Source organism: Clytia hemisphaerica, unplaced genomic scaffold (genome assembly GCF_902728285.1).
Source record: "Clytia hemisphaerica strain Z4C2 unplaced genomic scaffold, Clytia hemisphaerica genome assembly, whole genome shotgun sequence".
Classification (NCBI taxonomy): domain Eukaryota; kingdom Metazoa; phylum Cnidaria; class Hydrozoa; order Leptothecata; family Clytiidae; genus Clytia; species Clytia hemisphaerica.
Window position 1 is genome coordinate 166,166 of NW_027104597.1, and position 18,919 is coordinate 185,084.

The 18,919-nt window shown below is 36.8% G+C and overlaps 1 protein-coding gene across 2 annotated transcripts; it reads left to right on the forward strand.

Annotated features, from left to right (window-relative positions):
* Window positions 1-781: 781 nt before the first annotated feature.
* On the forward strand, window positions 782-18,408 carry LOC136824087 (advillin-like). Of its 2 annotated transcripts, none has more exons than XM_067080251.1 (18): window positions 782-816; window positions 7,827-7,914; window positions 8,171-8,245; window positions 8,940-9,083; window positions 9,359-9,411; window positions 9,857-9,959; window positions 10,330-10,507; window positions 11,684-11,840; window positions 12,075-12,406; window positions 12,776-13,011; window positions 13,397-13,483; window positions 13,891-13,962; window positions 14,127-14,237; window positions 14,690-14,935; window positions 15,338-15,541; window positions 15,924-16,049; window positions 16,646-16,810; window positions 17,441-17,604. In XM_067080251.1, the coding sequence occupies exons 1-18, from the start codon at window positions 797-799 to the stop codon at window positions 17,552-17,554; spliced, it is 2,511 nt and encodes an 836-aa protein (XP_066936352.1). In that variant the 5' UTR covers window positions 782-796; the 3' UTR covers window positions 17,555-17,604. The 2 variants fall into 2 exon arrangements, with proteins under 2 accessions (XP_066936352.1, XP_066936353.1); XM_067080252.1 differs by lacking the exon at window positions 782-816 and adding an exon at window positions 5,561-5,802 and having other exon boundaries at window positions 17,441-18,408.
* The last annotated feature ends 511 nt before the right edge of the window (window positions 18,409-18,919 follow it).

Here is an 18,919-nt window from a genome sequence, read left to right on the forward strand (position 1 = left end):
CTGAGTACAGGAACTCGCCAAATGTTCCTAACTGTCATTGATCGACTGAGCACGTTTTTTTCTCCCTTCTAGCAAAATTTGGTTGAGTTCTGCTTATGTTTCGTGGACCTAGGATGGTTAGGATCTATCAATCTAAAGGCCGATCTACATCATGAGAATTTTGTGAAAAGTAATAATATAGATCGGGCCATATTTAAGAAACGCGTTTAAGCGCGGTCAAAACGCGGGTCAAACAGAAAGTGAGTCGCACTTGTCTCTCCTAAATAAGGGGGGGTGAGAAAAAACGCGTTTTGAAGGTCGAGAGTGTTTCTTCATTATTTTAAAAATTACGTCAACACAATGCAAATGAGGCTATTTATGGTTTTTCGAAGTTTGAAAAAGAATGAAAAGATATTTTATTTTGGTTTTTTGGGTCATCATCGGTCATCGGAATCACGAAAACGTGATCTTTCACGTGATCTTATTTTCATATTGCACAAATAGTCTGCTCTGAAGTAAATTGGTGAAACGTACAGAATTCTCCTAGTTTAGGTAACGTTCTCTTAAATAAGAGACTGAAAATCTCCTAAATAAGGTAATCCCCTAACTTGGGTATTCTCTTATTTAGGTTATAATCCTCGACTGTCAACAACCCAGGCTCGTATGTTAAGTATTATTGTCCATGCAGTATACAGCAGAAAAATGGTTATTGCATGTATGTCCAAGAAAAAAACAGCATAACAGCATGAGAAAGTTTAGCCATTCTACAACAATATCAATAGCTAATCCGGGTTGATGAAGAAAAAGAGAAAAACAAATGACAAAACACACAAAAAAGTAAGAGCAAAACTCTTTAAAATAAAAAGCAGACAGTCAGGCACATCCTGGCAAATGAACGGGGTATTTTTCACTTGCGACCATTGGCAAATGAACGGGGTCGAAAACGAAAGTGATGTAATAGCGCCGAATACCCAGTTTAATTGAACCGGGTTGGAAATATTTTGCTTCATTTCAAAGAACTGCATAGATGAAATTTTTTTTCCATGGGTCAATTTTGTCTTCAAAGATTGAAGAAACTTTTAACGAAAAAATAAAGTTCCCAGTTTTCTTCCTTTTTTCCCTTTTTCAGTTTGAAGTTCATTTTTATTCATTTTGATGCTTTTAGCCTGAGACGTCCTATCTCATTTACACTGGGTGACGAATACCCCATGCAAATGCTGACCCCGTTCATTTGCCAGGATGTGCCTGACTGGCAGACATTCTGACATTTTAAAGATTCAATCCTAGCTTTTGAATATTGATAAAATGTACTTTTGATTGAGCATTCTTCGTCTTTCATCCATAGTTAATATATACTGCTTTGATTTAAGTTTAATAACTTCTTCTTTGCTTTGGTCTGCATTTGTTGCTTGTTTTTAAAGTTGACCATGTCACTTTAAATTTTAAAATCCCTCTTACCTGTTAATTCAGAAATCTTTGAACGTGACGCGCGACGGTCTTTTGAAATTATAACAAACAAGGAGAATTTGACCGTGCAGAGCTCCGAAAAGAATAAGATAGCCTCTAGAAAAGAGGATCGGAAATCCCGAGTTTTTCAGACCACCGAGGTTGTAAAATATCCCTATCTCACAGAGCCCCGATGGAACTTTTTTTCTAAGTGTAAGTGGGGATAAAAACTCCTATCGAAATTTTTAGAAATTCCTTTGTTCCAAGGTTGAAAAATTCACTGGCGATGGTTTTGAAGTGCAATCTTTTGACATTGAATTTCGAATGGGGATGAAATAAATAAAAGTCAATTTCCAAGTGTGGGGATTGAATTCTAAGGTATTTTCCCACCGGGACGAAATTTTTGGCAATCTTTCAATCCAGTGGGGCTGGGCTTCCAGCGGGTCTGTGACACAATCCTAGTTACGGGGATGCTCCGCTGGTCAGGGTACCTTTTTTAACCTCCGCGAGTCCCTACCGGTCGCAAAAACACCAAAATAGAAAAATCAGTAGCTCGTAGGCTGCCTATTTTTGGAAAATTTGGGGAAAAAGTAGAAAACTTGAGAACATTTTGGAATTTCAGTCCCATTCAGGGTCGCTTTTTTCGCAAATTTCGAGTCCCACGTAGGGTCCATTTTTCGAACCTCAGCGGAGCATCCCCGTCGGTCGACAAGGGTAGTACCCCCCCCGCCGCGTTGGTTCCATTATATTGCTCATTATCCATTATCCAAATAAAACGAAATCTTTTATGAGCCTGTATTACCCTTCTATTAAGCTAACTGGATTAATGTAACTTTTTCATAAAAGGATGAATAGAATAGCCCAAACTATTCATATAATTTTTGGATGAAATGAGATAGTTGCACGTTAATTTTTTCTTTTCAGAAAAATATTGTATTTCCTAAAGCAACACAGGAGAAAACTCATTGAATCTTTTGTATTTTTCACGCATTTTCTAATCCACTAATACATGGTCGAGGACATGTATGAGAGAACAAAAGAGCGAGGATAGGCGGACCAGGAAATACAAAAGATTTGCTGTGGGAGATGAAATTATTTTTTACAAAAGAAAACATAAACGTGTACTCTTAGGTGCTAAATAACCGGGGGTTCGAATAAACGGGGGGGTTGGAAAATTTTCGAAATTTTAATAAACGGGGGGGGGGCTACTTGCCGGAGGGGTTAGAAATTGTACTTCTGAAACCCCAAAAACAAGAGGGGCCGGGCCGTTTATTTGGCACCTAAGAGTAACCATCTTTTTTCATCCCCAACTTATATGAATAGTTTCGGGCTATTCAGCGTTTTATTACACGTTCTGATAATCCTGTTAGCTTAAGCCGGCAGTGGAAAAACACCCATGGGCCTTATAAAGCGCTCGAGTTTTTTTTCGCGAGCTCCCCCGGACTTTCCATTTTGTGTTGTCTCCCTTGACTTTAGCATTCATTTTTTCGGCTTCCCTACACAATTCTTTGATCATTTGTCTTTCATTTTTGGTAAAATTCTCTGTCATTCGGTAAAGAAAGCCTTTTTCTTTTGCTATTGCTTGCAACACTGTGTTCTTGTCTTCTTCGTTCGTAAACGCGACTTTGATTGGCCGGTATCATTTCTCTCGTTTCTTTTGTAAATTTCCCGATACGTGTCTCAGTAATCTTTATATTCCTCAGATGGAGCCGCAAACCAATAATTTTGTCATTCATAGATAAAATCTTCGTCCTCGATTTTCGTTTCTTTTTCAGATTCATCTGTCGGTTCATCGATCCCATGTAAAATCAGGCTTCGTGCTGTCGACCGAATCAGAAGCTCCTCCTGTTTTTCTTTTCGAATCGCATTTATAATGTTTTTCTCGATGTGTTTGGATGTAACTTTAGCGTACCTCATCTGTGGTCTTGCTTTTTCTTTCTTTTCGATAACGATAATGCTTTCAATCTTCTTTTCAAGCGTTGTTATTCTGGTCTCGATAGTTTTTTCATTTTGTTAACCATAACATTGAACATTGACGTCTTGTGATTTCAAATGGTTTATTTCTTCGTCCTGTCTTTTCATTTTATTATAAGTAGCGAACGGATGAACACCTTGCAGTGATATAAGTGCTTTAGAAAGGCAGTACGAGCTTGATGTCGAAAATTGAAGATTCACTGAAATTTTTTGTATCATCAGTTAGATTAGTTAGAAATTTCAAACATTTTCACTGGTGATTGGTGCCTGAGCACCATGAAACTCTGAAATAGAAACTTTTTGACATTGTGTCAACTCTTTATTATAGAAATTTCAAACATAGATGGAAATGTTTCTGCAATGTCCGAGAGTATCAAGGTTGACAGAGCGCTATTATATGATGAAATTCTAATAGTCCAGGTTTTCTTATAACTTTATAAATACACCTTTTCGACCGTAGTCGCGCGGCCAGGCGTGTGTATCTTAATTATTTAATTGTCCCCCTAAACTCGATCCAATCCCTTCTCAAACCTATTACCGACCTTACTTGGTAAAGTCATCTGGCACCACCACCTTGGTAAGCAATGACCTCACTTTTCTTTTTAATCGTTTATTCAATCGGGAGGAATTCATTCAAGATTTAAAATTTCGGTTTCCAGCTTTCATTTTTCTGTAGCATGTACAAGCAGACAGTTATTTGTGGGTTTGCCCAGCATATGCAATACAATGTAACATTTTTCGCATTCTAAAAGAGTAACTTTTTGTATGTATCACCCAAATCGAAAGAATAGCGAGTTTTTGTATCTGCACTTTTGAGGACGGTAAAGTGACTGAAGCGATTTGGAATAACCCGCAGTTCAACCCCTAAATCCTCAGCTGATCAGGATATAGACACGATGACGTTAGATGGACGTTATAACAGACTTGTACCCAAATCGACTACTGATAGATGAGCCAATCATAAATGAAATACGTGCCATCATGCTAATCTTTTGCTCGAACCACGTGTTGAAAATCTCGAACTTGGCGCTGTTCTCTATTACTAAATACAACAAGTGTTTTATCTTAGAAAGTTTGGCCCGTGAAATTTGATTGGCTGTGTTATTAAGGGCTCTGGACAATTTTTCGATTTTACACAAACTTAAATGGCAATTTCTGCATTTTAAAAAGATTAATTCGGAAATTTTTGTGGAAGTATCTTTCCTTTACTATCTCCAAAAAACCTCTTTTTGGCAATTTTCTCCACTAAACAGCTATAACTTGGGATGTAGCCGAATAGAAAATTTTTTCGAAAAAATCTAAATAAAAAAATTATTTGTCATTAACTTAAAAAAAGTTTGAAACAATAAAATGATTTCAAAAGAGATTAGGCTTTTTTTGTGAAAAGTATATGAATAGCGTCGTTATGACGTTTTTTTTAAGGTCCATGCCAGACTTATTCCTTTATTACTCATGATGTAATTACTCTCGGGTACCTAATAACCGGGGGGGTTGGAATAAGCAGGGGGGTTGGAAAAAATCTCAAAATTTAATAAGCGGGGGGGTTGGAATAAAAATGTCCTGGGTGGAAAGTGTTTGAAAAGGAGGCTAATACAGCAGAATTAAGACAAAAAAGGGAACTTTCAAAAACATTTTCCCAAAAATTAATAAGCGGGGGGGGTTGGAATAAGAATGTCCTGGGTGGAAAATTTTCGAAAAATTAATTAGCGGGGGGGGGACGGCTATTAGGTACCCGAGAGTACTTAAATTTATTTTTTCAAAAGCAGTTTGTTCTTAACATGTCAAAGAAGCGAAAACATAAGGTTTTATCTTCAAATTCTGAAATTGATTTTTCACTATGACCAGAGCCCTTAACTGACATTTTGATGTGGAAAATTCAAATTCATAGCCTAATCATGGTTTCACTTCGCCATAAGTACATAAAGAAAAAATCATAGCATGGATCTCCAGGCTAAAATTTGACTTGATCGTATCATATGTCATTTTTTATAAACATGAAATTTATGATATGGATTTTAATGAAATCCTTATAGAAAAATAGTATTTTGTTTGATACGGAAGAAGTTCATTTGAAATGTTTGATGAATATTTTATCAATAAATTTCTACAGAACATCGAAATTCGAGAAAAAAATTCAATTGGAAGACTCTATTCATTCTTCAAGAAATTTTATTGCATTGATTTCGTTTGAGTGTGGTGATGGATTTATTTCGTTTATTTTAAAATCACAGTTTTTATTTTTTTCCTAATTTATTGATAAACTGTGTGCTGCTGATCCAAGCTAGAGTAGAAGATAATTTTGTAAGAATATTACATTTGGGAGAAATATTAAGAATTGGGAATTTTATCGAGCTTTTTACTGCTGGTTTATCATCAAAATATTGTCAAGATGATGATCTCAGGGTAAGGCTTACTGTGATTCACAAAATAATAAATGAAATTAACCGTGACCTTTATGGATAAAATTTTAAGTGATAATCTTCATTCAAAATTTGGGACAGCTTGAGAGCCAACCAGCTTGAGAATCAACCTATCGTAAATATTTCCGCTATAGTGCTATAGAGTCGGAGGGATGATCAAGAAGGTAGGGAGCAGCATAAACTTTTAAGCAATTTTCAGAAAATTTTTAAAAGAAGAAATTTGATTTTGTAAGGGTAAATTTTTTGAAGGTTTAATTTTTCAAGCATTTGGGATGTAAAATTTTTATGGAGAGAATTGATCTTTATAAAGGAAATCTAGGCGATACTCTTTATAATGGAACATTATTTAAAGTCTGAAACACTATCTGAAATCAAAGAATTTCGATGAAATCCTCTGAAACAATCAGATCGTTAGGGATATGGATTGGTGTTTTGACGCTGCATTAAACGCATAGGCATAACTCGGAACATAGCTCGAAACATTAACGTAAAACCTTGTGCTATATTAGCAGAATCTTCATGATATCAAATATTTATTGCATCATCTGGAAATAGCTCATAACCTACTGCACATTTCCCCAAAATTTCGAAACATTGACCAATAGATATTTCAAGGAAACCCCTTCCGGATTATTCCGTTTCTTAGCAACAATCGATAATCGCTGTTGGGCATGGCTGTATTTGGCGGCTAATGAAAATCTATTTCCGAGCTCATTTACACATCATTCAAGATTTATGCAAAAGTTTTGCAGATCTGAAAGTTCTTCATTATGACGTGTATCCCGCAGTTTTCTTATTTTCCTTTCTTTTTTGTAACACTTCGTCATTGAAATATGCATAATTAATTTATAAGCATCTATTGTTCATCATAAATTATGCATTCGAATATTTCTGTGGTACGTCATTTTCTGTAAATAAAACTTGTCAAGGTTTGAATCACTGACACGAGATCTGACATGTGTTTTTTTTCCTTTGAATTTTTCGGAGAACTTTGTATCTTTGTCAGCTGATTTTCCAAAAACCCGACCGAAAGGAAATAACTATCAAACTATAAAAGGAAACAATACTCCCAATCATAAAATTAATCGGAATTTAGGACGTCGTTATTATAGAAAAACCGAAATTTTAAAGTAAAATAGACACTTAAACGTGCTTAATTAATTCACTTCGCAACTTAAAAAGAGCTAATTTATGTTATGTGGTGTATAGGGGGGGGGCGTACGGGATTTGCGATGAAGTACCGAATAATTTTGCTAAAATTTTCGAAATTCCGTAAAAAAATACTTTTTCTGATACCGATTTTTTTGGGTAATATTCCTCGTTTTGACTAATTTTTCATCAAATTTGATTTTTCATGTATGAATTACGAAAAAGGGAGATAAAAACTTTATAATACCGAAATTCCGAAGTAGAAATTCATGGATTTCCGATACCGAAACAATTTCAGCATTTCGAAATACCGAAGAGATTTTGTCCAATTTCCGAAATTCCGAAGAAAACAGGGTTTATTTCCACAATTCCGAAATACTGTACGCCCCTACTGTATAGCTTACCTAATTCATTTAATGTTATATGGACTTTGTGAGCGTTAGATAAACGTTGAAAAAACGTTGCGTGGCAGATGGGTACTGATTCTCATCAGCAGGTTTCCAGAGCTGAGATTTATCCGGCACAGTAAGTAAGTAAGTAAGTATATTCATCTTGTGGCTGTCGGCGGAGTCGGGAGTCAGGGAGTCTATCCTCTTTTCTATTTGCGCTAGACCTGGGAGATCGAATGCTGAGGTGGAGCGCCACACCTACTCTCAGCTTCGAGTAACTTACCGCCTAGATCATATTACCCAATCTAAGCTACTCATCCGCTGAGTTGGCGGTGACCGGGGATCGAACCCACAACCCCGGCCCACAACCCTTAGATTGTAAGGTGAATGCTCTACCGACTGAGCTACCCGGTCATCCGGACACAGTGGCTTCTTTAAAAGTTTATTATTTAACAATTTGCATTTATAGGAGTCAACAGAATTCTCCACGGAAGTTATCAGACAATGCTTTTCAAGGAGCAGGAGTGAAACCTGGCTTAACACTTTGGCGAGTTGAGGTGAGAGATTTTAATTTTTTTTTGAAAATTGATTATTATTAAATATTACGATAATTTCTCAGGTTTTTCCGACATACAATAACATGCTATAGATGGTTATTTGCACATGCTATTTGCACATGTCTCACAATGCTTGTTGGTTCATTATCCTCGACACCTCTGTCTCAGTGATCAAATGTAAATTTCCGATAACATGAAAGATTTGAAGATCGATGATGTTCTCTTCAAAAATTTCCAAATTCTTATTTTTTTTTAGAATTTCGGTTTGAAGAAGCTAACAGAAGATCAACATGGTCTTTTCCATGATGGTGATTCGTATTTGATTTTACAGGTAAAAAAAAACAAAACAAAACAACGGTTTAAATCTTTTTGAGATTATTCCTTTAGACCACCCAGTAAATTCAATGTTAATTGGCATTACCTTCAGGGTTTTGCTTCGTTTTTGGTAGGCTGGTGAATGAAAAATTAACTCTGGCGAGTTCTTCATTCTAGCCCGGCGAATTCTTAGCAAGCGCAGTGTATTGATTAGCATAAATATGTACTTGAGGCGGCGAACCGAACTTTTCGAACGGCGAATTGTAATTTTTTTCGTGCTTGGAACAGCGAAATTCGCCGTTGGCTGAGCCTAAATAAGAACTCTAACTTCGATTAAGGATCTAATTTAATCTAGCACGTTGAAAACGCAAAGAAAAGAATGTAAGGTAGTTTTCATTCAGCTTGTTGGTGAAGAGAATACGAAAATGACACCCAAAAAGTCATGGTACAGTTGGCCGTTTCTTAATTCGATATTCAAATGACCAACAATTTTATTCGAATTAAAGAAAGATTCGAATCAGAGAAAGATTCAAATTAGAGAAAGATTCGAATTAGAGAATGAATGACAGAGAGTAATTCAAACCACCTTCCAGCTGAGTGGACAAATATTGTAGTTCGAATAACAGAGAGATTCGAATAATAGAGATTCGAACTAGAGAAAGTTGACTGTATATTTAAACTTTTATTCTTTTCTATATTTTTCTTTTCAGTGCGAAGGTCGAGCAGCACCTTACGCTTCACATATTCATTTCTGGCTTGGTAAAAAGACATCACAGGACGAAGCAGGTACTGCAGCCTTCAAAGCGGTCGAATTGGATGATATTCTTGGTGGATCACCTACACAATATAGAGAGGTAGGCTACATGCTTTCTTGAACATGACAAATCCTTCTCTCAAATTTAAAATTTTGAATTTTGGGTATTTTTAGGATTAAGTATTTCAAATTTTTGAAAAAGAGCAGCGCCCTCTAGTACCACTAAAAATCAAATTGCTCGAATTTCCAATTTTAAATTTTAAATTTTGGGTTTTTAACCCTCTAGTAAGCAAGCATCACTGAAAGAAATGTAAAATATCCTACGATGCTCAATTTTATTTGATTTTCATCATATACATTTCCCTTCATTTTTAGATTCAACACCACGAAAGCAGAAAATTCTTATCCTATTTTCCAAAGGGAGTGAAGTAGGTTGAAATTGACGTTTACATTTTTTTTCTCAAAATAAGACAAATTCAAAATAGCTTTGACAGGGTTTATTTGCTATTCTTATTCCTCATATGAATAATTTGGATATCAGTATTTTCAATTGTATCTGTCATCTTTAACTACTTGACTGGATCGGGCTTCCCATATAAGAGGAAGCGTGTCCAGTTTAGAGCTTACTACAGTCCGCCATTTTGTTGTCAATTCTGGCAATTGGCGCGATTCAAATGTTTATAAGTTCGAACGTTTGAAAATCTTAGATCAGAAAACAACATGTTGGACAAGCCTACTTCCACTCTGAACACACTTCCATGGGCGAAATCTTTGAGCCAATTATCCTATCTATATGATATGAATTTTACACGCTAATGTTAATTAACGACCGTAGTGTAAAGTAGAGCGCGATTATTTGTTTGGTTTACTTAGGTACAACGAAGGCGGTGTAAGAAGCGGCTTCAAGAAAAGTGAAGTTGTCAACCAAAAACGTTTGTTCAAAATCAAAGGACGAAAACGACCAAGAATCTTTGAGGTAAAAGAAAAATAAATTTCATTTCCCAATAAGCAATAGTCTTTCTACACCACCGTGGCATTATCACACAAATGGACGTTCAATTAAATTTGAATGTTAACCTCTGGGTGACAACCGGTGACAACTTGGCCTACAAAAATCAACAACGACCTTCCAATCCTTCATATTTGCTGTGTCTACGCGGTGTTTGGTCTACCAGTCAAATTTCATTGTTTAGGCCTTCTGAATCTCATTACTGGGGAACATGCGATCGACATTTATCTTTTGCCATTTTTACATTAGTAGAGATTGATTTTAGATGGCCGGTTCAAAAAACCTCAGACGTCATAAAGTAAATTTACTAAAACAAAGTTATTCTTCCACTATTTAGGTGCCATTGCACAGCGATTCTTTGAACAGAGGTGATGTGTTCATTTTGGACAACGGATCCAAAGTATGGGTTTGGTGTGGTGCAGAGAGCAATCGAAGTGAACGACGAAAAGGCATGGAATTCGCAAGAGATATTCGAGACAGTGAACGTAGTGGAAAAGCACGTGTCTTGTTGATTGGTAAGTAGTGCCCGCAAACTCGAGCCCAGTACCTTAGTTGGCTTCCATCAGTACTTTGCCAGCTTGGTAAAAACCGGATTGACTCTGAGCAAGAATAGAGGTACAGCAGTAGCGGCCTGGCTTAATTTTCTTGGTGGTGCAAACTATGAAATTGGCGCCCCTGGTATTTTTGTCCTTATTTGCGCCCTCCATCGTTAAGTGAAAATACTAAACTGTAATAGCAGTGACTGGTTGAAAGTAACGCCCCTAATCTTTGAAATGGAAATTTTATACCTGGTAAGTCGATTCAGTCTATATTTTTGCTTTCTAAAAGTCTTATCAGAAAAATTACCAGATAATCTTTAAACTTTTGCGCCGCTGGTCTTGCCCTACTCTCTATTAAAGATCAATGGCTGAAATAGGGCAAAAATTCAGAAGTTGGGAGGAAGGGTTCCTTGTAATTCTGGCGCCGCAGGCAAAAAAATTTGGTGTAAGAAAGGTCAAACAGCTTAAAAGATCTTCTAAAACGGAGAAAGTTAGTCAGCATAAGACCACAAAAACCACAGCGAGAATCAACAAGTTTTGATCATTTTTGCAATCTCTCATTTTGGGGGTGAGCATTCTCTTTAACCCCTGGTGGATACACAACACTTCTCTTACTTCTGATACAATATTGATAAAAGTTTAAAAAATTCCAAAGAAAGGATGCAAGAAGGTAAAATAAAGCACCGCAGGCGAAAAAAATTAACATTGTACTCATAGTAGCGGCGCTTTAAACGTGCCGAAGGGCGCCAAATTGCCCAATTAAACATCAACAAAATTTTGGCGCCCCCTTAAAAAGCTCTTTTGGCGCCCCTCTCAGATCTTTCTGGGTGGTGCACTGCACCCCCTGCACCCCCTGCCAGGCCGCCACTGGAGGTACAATAAAAGACAAAATATTAGATAAAAAAGGGAACTTTAAACACTACAAAAGCTCTAAATTGTTCCAATATGACAAGGAATATAGCGCGACAGCCACTGAACCCCTCCAAAATCGAAACATCCAATCAAATAAAGTGCTGAAATCGCAACTCTCGCTCGAGCTTGAAATTCTGAAAAACGTCAAAATACCTTCAATATATTTCGAAATTAATTGTAGGTTTATACTTTCTTTTACAAGCTGCGGATAAACCAGTGTTTCAATTTTTCTCCTTGTAGAGGACGACCCCAAGATGCGACCGCAAAAGGATAAGAATGACGAATTATCGTTATTCTTCAGCGAGTTAGGGTCCGCTGGCCCTATTAAGGCGGCCGACGCACGAGGGTCAGATGAGAAGCATGAGCGTGACATGATCGCCAAAACATCACTTCACAAGTAAGTTGTTTCTGTCTGTGTCTATTCCCAGTGAAGGTTCAAAGATACCGATTTATGCCACTTTGTCAAAAGAATGATGTCTCCTCAATACCGAGATTACGAGATACAAATTTCCGATACCAAACCAATTTTAGGATTCTGAAATACCGAATAGATTTGTAAGAATTACCGAATTTCCGACATAAGAACGGTCTATATCTTCGGAAACTTAAACAATCCAAATTGTTTTCTCAGGGTCACTGATACAGGTGGCCAAATGCGAGTGACCGAAATCGCCACGGGTAGATTACGTTACGAACAAATGGAGCCACGTGACACGTACATCGTGGACCAAGGAGGTGTCGGCCTCTTCGTTCGAGTCGGTAGCCATGTTTCCAAAGAGCAAAAACTACAAAATCTCAAAGTTGCTGTAAATTACTTGCGAAGTAAAAAATATCCTGATTATACTCAAGTTACTATGGTGACTCAGGGAAGTGAGATTCCATTGTTTAAGCAAATGTTTGTTAATTGGCCTCACAAAGGATTGAGAATGAATCAACAAACATACCACAATGGCAGAGGAATTGGTAGGTTTACAATGTTCTGTTTGGAACAGCTTCAAATGCTTCTATCAAATTTTGAAAACCTTTCTTTAAACAAACAAAAATTTCACCTATGTCACGCGAGCAGAAATTTTAAGGAGTTTCTTTTGCTTATTCTGCTTGGTCTGCATCAGAGGCGCGCCTTCTTTCTGTACCGTGAAAAAGAAAATTTTTTAATCAAATCAAAACAAAATTGTCTGACTTGTATTTATGGGAGTTTCATAATAAAGCTGCTACTACCTGGACACGCCTTCGAATCTAATAGTCCTTACTAAAGGATTTCCACCGAAGAATTATTCCAACACTTGACAAAAATAGTAATCAAGTTTCCTATGACTAAATTTTTTTTCATAGCTCAAATACAACAAACAAAGTTCGACGCCGCAACTCTTCACGAACGAAAAAAACGTCAACAAGAGAAAATGTTCGACGATGGTAAAGGAAAAATCGACATTTGGCGTGTCGAAGATTTCCGACTTGTGCCGCAACCTAAAGAACTGCACGGCACCTTCTTTGGCGGTGATTGTTACGTTATTCTGTACACGTACGTCAAAGATCGACGGGAACAATACATTGTTTACTATTGGCTGGTGAGTGTTATTATCATCATTATTATCATAAAAACGAGGCTCAACTCTAGCTAAAAACCTCAGAACAACAATCGGATCGTCAAGTTACATAAATTATTTTGAAATTCTGTTCACTATTCTCTAAATACACCCTCGATCACAGGGACAGCATCACTAACGTTTTTATGTTATTTGATCAATCAAAAAAAAGAAATTAGTTATGGGGACGAGTTAGGCCCCTGATACTCACGGAAGATAAGTACACAAGTGCATAGTCTGAATCGTAAACCTCTTTGAAACCGCATGTAGTATATAAGTAGCACGAATCCGTTAGTAGATGTCAGCAGCCTAGTACCTACAAATTATATTGAAAATTTACTGGTCCTTCTTCAATTCTACTTTACAGGGTTTGAAAAGCACTCCAGACGAGAAAGGTACTGCAGCACATATGACTGTTAAAATGGATGATAGTCTTGGTGGAGCACCCATGCAGGTAAAACAATAATATCATATCAGATCAAACCATGATTAATGTGCTTACTTTTACAAGCTCCTAATAGCGATTTACGTAATGACATGATTGTCAAATTCTTTTGACGTGATGACATGTCCAGATTTGTACGCGTTATGTTAGATTTTGACCATTCTTTCAATGATGCGCGATAAGTTTTTAGGTAACTCTCATAATGGTGATTAAAAGAAAAAATTGTGGAGATGGCGTTACTAGCCTCCTCTTTGCGAAAAAGCCAACCACGAAGAACGGCGAGATTTTCCGAAAGGCAAAAATCGCCCGTGGGTTTTCGGGGTGGTACAGGCTATGACGTTAGAGAAGTCCTACTGAAAAATCTAGCTACGATGATAGGGTTTAAGCTTAATATTGACTTCCATTTTTCATTTCAGATTCGAGTTGTCCAAGGAAAAGAACCAGAACATTTCATGCGAATTTTCCAGGGAAAGATGATTGTGTACAGAGTAAGTTTAGTTTATAATCATTCTTTTGTTATCATTCAGCCTTCTCCAGTCAAAATGCGAGTCCAATTCAAGAATTACCCTGACGAATCCAAAAGGAAATATAAATGAAATAAAGGGATAATCAATTTTCTTCACAGTAAAGCTTGGAATTTAATTTCTGCTAGGGTGGTAAATCGAGTGGATTCCGTGGGCATCAACAAGAAGTTCAACAAAGTGGCCAACCAAGATTGTTCCAAGTTCATGGCTTCGGCCCTGACAGCAAGAAAGCTCTTGAGGTATAATATGATGAAGTCTTGCTTTTTATTTGATCCAAAACAGTCAGGTTATTGTTTACAAATTCTAAGCAAAATGGTCAGCCCGAAAAGATCAACCAGATTTCTGAACAGTTATTTTAAGAATTCAATCTATAAGAATCGCCAAGGTTAAATTTGTGTACATCATTAAGAATAATCAAAGACCCGAATGAAATAGAAGGGACTCTTAAACCTTTCCCATAAAAGAAAAAGTTAGACCTTAAAATATGCGACGTAACTATGGCAATGGGATGATCCCCTGCCTTGCATGGGAAATAAGTAGCTTCATTTCCCATGCCAAGAAAATCACTTCCAGTCCCTTCGCAGGGGATCAAACTCAACTCTAAATATCTGCAATTTCAGAATAACCATAGTATAAGAAAGCCGCGTAAGTAAAGTAAAAAATTAAAGTGAACTAAACAATCTTTTTACAGGTGGAGGCAGTTGCCGCATCTCTCAATTCAAATGATGTTTTCTTATTACTAACGCAAAGCGAAGGTTTTCTTTGGTACGGGAAAGGGTGTAGCGGGGATGAAAGAGAGTTGGCAAAAGAGCTAGCTGGCCGTGTTGCACCAAGGTTTGCTGATGATTTTGAGAAGATTCAAGAAACTAAAGAACCACAACGGTTTTGGGAATTCCTTGGTGGACGTGGAGACTATGCAAGTGGAAGCTACTTTGAGGTAATATTAGATCTTCCGTCCATTCAATTTTGTAACCAGTTCCTTTCTAATTCTAGAGGTAAAATCAAATGCAGTGCAGGTTGCTCTAGGTACGACATTGCTTTTAATTTGCACAGATGCCTGGTTTTATGGAAAGAGGCAGGGTACTCTTAACTTTTAGATTTTATAACATAAAGATTTTCAGGGGATTCCAAGGCCTTATTTTTATAAGCTCTCACTGAGAGCGCTAAGTTCAGATATAGAAAGACGATAATCACCGATTCATTTTCAGCAAATAAATTATCAGTTCGAAAAATTACACTGCGAAAATATTTTTCTTTACATATAATTAGCTGTCTCGACAGTAGCACTAGCTGCTTCAACAGTCTCATCAAAACCAACTTATTTCCTTTTACTTCACAGCAAGAAATACCTGAGTACCCACCTCGCCTTTTCCTTTGTTCAAATGCCACGGGCCGCTTCGCAGTCGAAGAGGTTTTCAACTTCACTCAGGAAGATGTGGAGGAAGATGACGTAATGTTACTTGATACTCATGACACCATTTATGTTTGGGTTGGTAAAGATGCAAATTCGACAGAAAAGAAAGAAGCCATGACAACAGCTCTGGTAAGATATGGATCTTTAGAGAATAAGACAAAATTCTTTACACCCCTGTCTCACAAACCCGGTGGAACTCCTTCCCTCTGTGGGAATAAAAATTTCAATTGAAATTGGAATGAGCATAGAAAATATGTTGTTCCCAGTCCGAAACATCCAGTAGGGATACTCTTGCGCAGATAAATCAAAATAATTTATCAATTTCACTAAAACTGTGTTTTCTCACTCCGAGGGGTCTGTGACTCTTACATTTTCACTAATATATGCACACAAATTCAATAAACCGGAGTGTCACCTATTGTATTGTTAAAAATCTTTGTGCTAATTCCAGTCTTTTTGCAGGACATCATAAGTATAACAAAATTTAAGTGTGTATTTTAACATCTCATAGGAATACGTGAAAACAGATCCATCAGGGCGTGATCCAGAGAAAGTTCAAATGGTGGTCATCAAACAAGGATATGAACCGCCCCAATTTACTGGTCATTTTGAAGCATGGAACGATGATGTCTTCGCGGTAAGCTTTTTGAAATAGATTCTTGTACAGTCAACTCTCTCTAATTCGAACCTCTACTACTCGTACCTTTCCATAATTCGAACTAAAAAATTGGTCCCATCAGCTTGAACTTAGTATAAAATGCTTTCTATAATTCGAATTGCTCTATAATTTGCAGAATTATGGTCGCTTGAAGATCGAATTAGAGAGAGTCAACTGGAGATAGATTCTCCCTGACAAAGATCAGCAATAAAGAATCTACCCATGAAAGTTGCCAATCCCCAAGCAACTAACAAACCGATAAAAACTTTTCTTGATCTCGACTTTTTCAATACCGGGTGTGGTCCCACACTCAGTTATTAATGCCCAGTTGCGGTGCTGAGGTTAATTTGGGTGGCTTAAGCAATATCTATTAGGTCATCAAAATGATTGGTATTTTTTACCAACCTTGTCCTGGCTTTATTTATGCTACTGGTAGACGCTAGAGAATTACCTTGCATTATCAGAAGGGAGCAAGGTTTGCTTTGCTTTTCATTTGCTAGCCTATCCTTGATTGTTCCTATTTCTAATCGTTTTCGTACAATCTGAGTGACATTTATTTTCTAACCTGTCTTTAGCATGGTAAAAGTTACGAACAAATCAAAACAGAATTGCGGGACGAAAATGCTGGAATTTCGTTCGTACAAGAAGAGCTTACCAAATTTTCTTTTGATCGAAAATATCCTTTTTCTGTCCTTTGCCAAGAAGAAGTTCCAGAAGGAGTTGATCCTACAAGAAAAGAGGTAAGATTTGATTTGAATAAGTTACTGCAGACCATAGATATCTTTTATAAAACACTAGCAAGAGCTACTCTGTATTTCCCAAGCAACGGCAGGCGAAGCAAAATAATGCGCCATCTTTGCTGAATGTAGATCACAATAGGTCACAGTTCGGTACCGGAAATTTTTTCAACCAAGCAAAAAAACCTGAATGGAGCATGAAAGATAGACTTGATCGATCAGATTGCCGGCACCGAACTATGGTCTACTTATCAAAGATGTCGGATTATTTTGCTACAGCTAACGACGGAGTAGCTCTATCTAGTGTTTTATATTAGATATCTGTGCTACAGACTCGGTGGAATTCCTACTCAACTCTCGTTCCTTGAAAAAAGATTTGAATTTGAGAATCCCCATTGAATTGTCTGGATTTTTAACTGTACACGATAGATAGAATTGTAAATGTCTGTGCCGGTATTTTTTTAGCTCTTTTATTGTGTTTCGAGCAGCTAAAAAATGAGACATGATATTTCTAGAATATCATTTTTATTGTAGACCTATATCAAAAGAGATAAAACACACGGCGTTTGACTGTGATTTCTTTCTGGGAAAATCTCTAGTTTTTTTAATAAAATACGTTTTCTTTCGTTCTAGTATTACTTGGCTCCAGATGAATTTTACCAACATTTCAAGATTTCTTTCAAAGAGTACGAACAAAAACCTCAATGGAAACGAGATATGCTCAAGAAAAATGCTGGCTTATTTTGAAATTATGATTTTTTTGGATTATGATTAGGCGCTTTTGGGTTACATACGTTAAAAAACTTGCTGTAATCTTATGAAATGCTATCGGAAATTTGTTGGCAAATTTAACACTGATACTTTAAATGAAGGCAGCTTTACATTGCCCTTACAAGTGATACTATTGTATCATTTATCAAAATATCAAATTTAACGCCAAAAGGGGCTTCAGTTCGAGTTTGCTAATATTAGAATAAAGATATGTCAAATTTATGTATTTGTGAGAGCGCCAATGTGATAACCCTAATGAGCTCCATCTCGGTGCGTCCTTCTATGTAGCTTCAGACGAAAGGCCTTAAAGTCGAACTTTATAAGGATTCGATTGCACGTAATTTCAAATATACTCATCATTGCGTAATTAGCCTCTTATGATTCAAATTTATCTTTTCGATGTGTCTGTGAAAGTGCATGTGTAGAATTTATGTGTATTTTGGCGCCAAATTCAACTTGAATCCATTTTTTATTAACTTTTCTCATAAATGCTAATATTTCGGATCAAAACATTTATTTAACGCAGTTTGCTTAGCTAGGACAGAATTTTTTGTAAATAACAAATTTTTTGATTTTACGTTTGTGTAGTAACGCTTGTTCCAAGTTAAAATCTATTACGCCTATATTTATACTGTGGACCAAATTTTTGAACGCAAAGAAAGTGATTGAAAGATTAAGGCTACCTTGTAATAATTTTTGATTTTTACTCGAATGCATTTAAGGCGATTTACAGAAGTAAAGTTTCAATTTTTTTTCTGTTTTCAATTTTTAATTCGTTTAATACATCTTATGTTAAAACTAAAAGATTAATTTTCATATAATACCTTTCCAAACAGACTGTCACTATTCCTTTAGTTACCCCCAACTATTAAACTTTTTCCAAGTCAAAAGTTTTTACCCCTAGGAAATTCTTCTTAAAAATTCCCAGAAAATGCTACCGTGAGTTATCATATGCCGTCGGCAGGTTGTAATCCGTCCTGTGAGGACAGAGTCAGGGCGTTAGAGCGGTTTACGGACAAATTAGTGACGCGGGAGAGTTTGGAAACCTCCGCCCCGTGGTAAGCACCGTTTTCAAATTTATCCCGCCTCCTAAACTATTCCCTTTTTAAATGATTTTGTGTAGACGATAGGATCGTTTAAGCTAACACCCAAGGCTATGGTGCTTCCTACGTATTTTGGGATGATATTCCGGAAATGTGTTGCTTCACAGAACTAATTCAATATTTTGAAAGTGAGCTTCGGGTATATTTCAGTTGACATCATTTCGAGACCCCATAAGCGAATTCTTGTTCCAGTTAACGATACGCACATCTCTTTGATTTTTCTTTTTTCATTGATGAT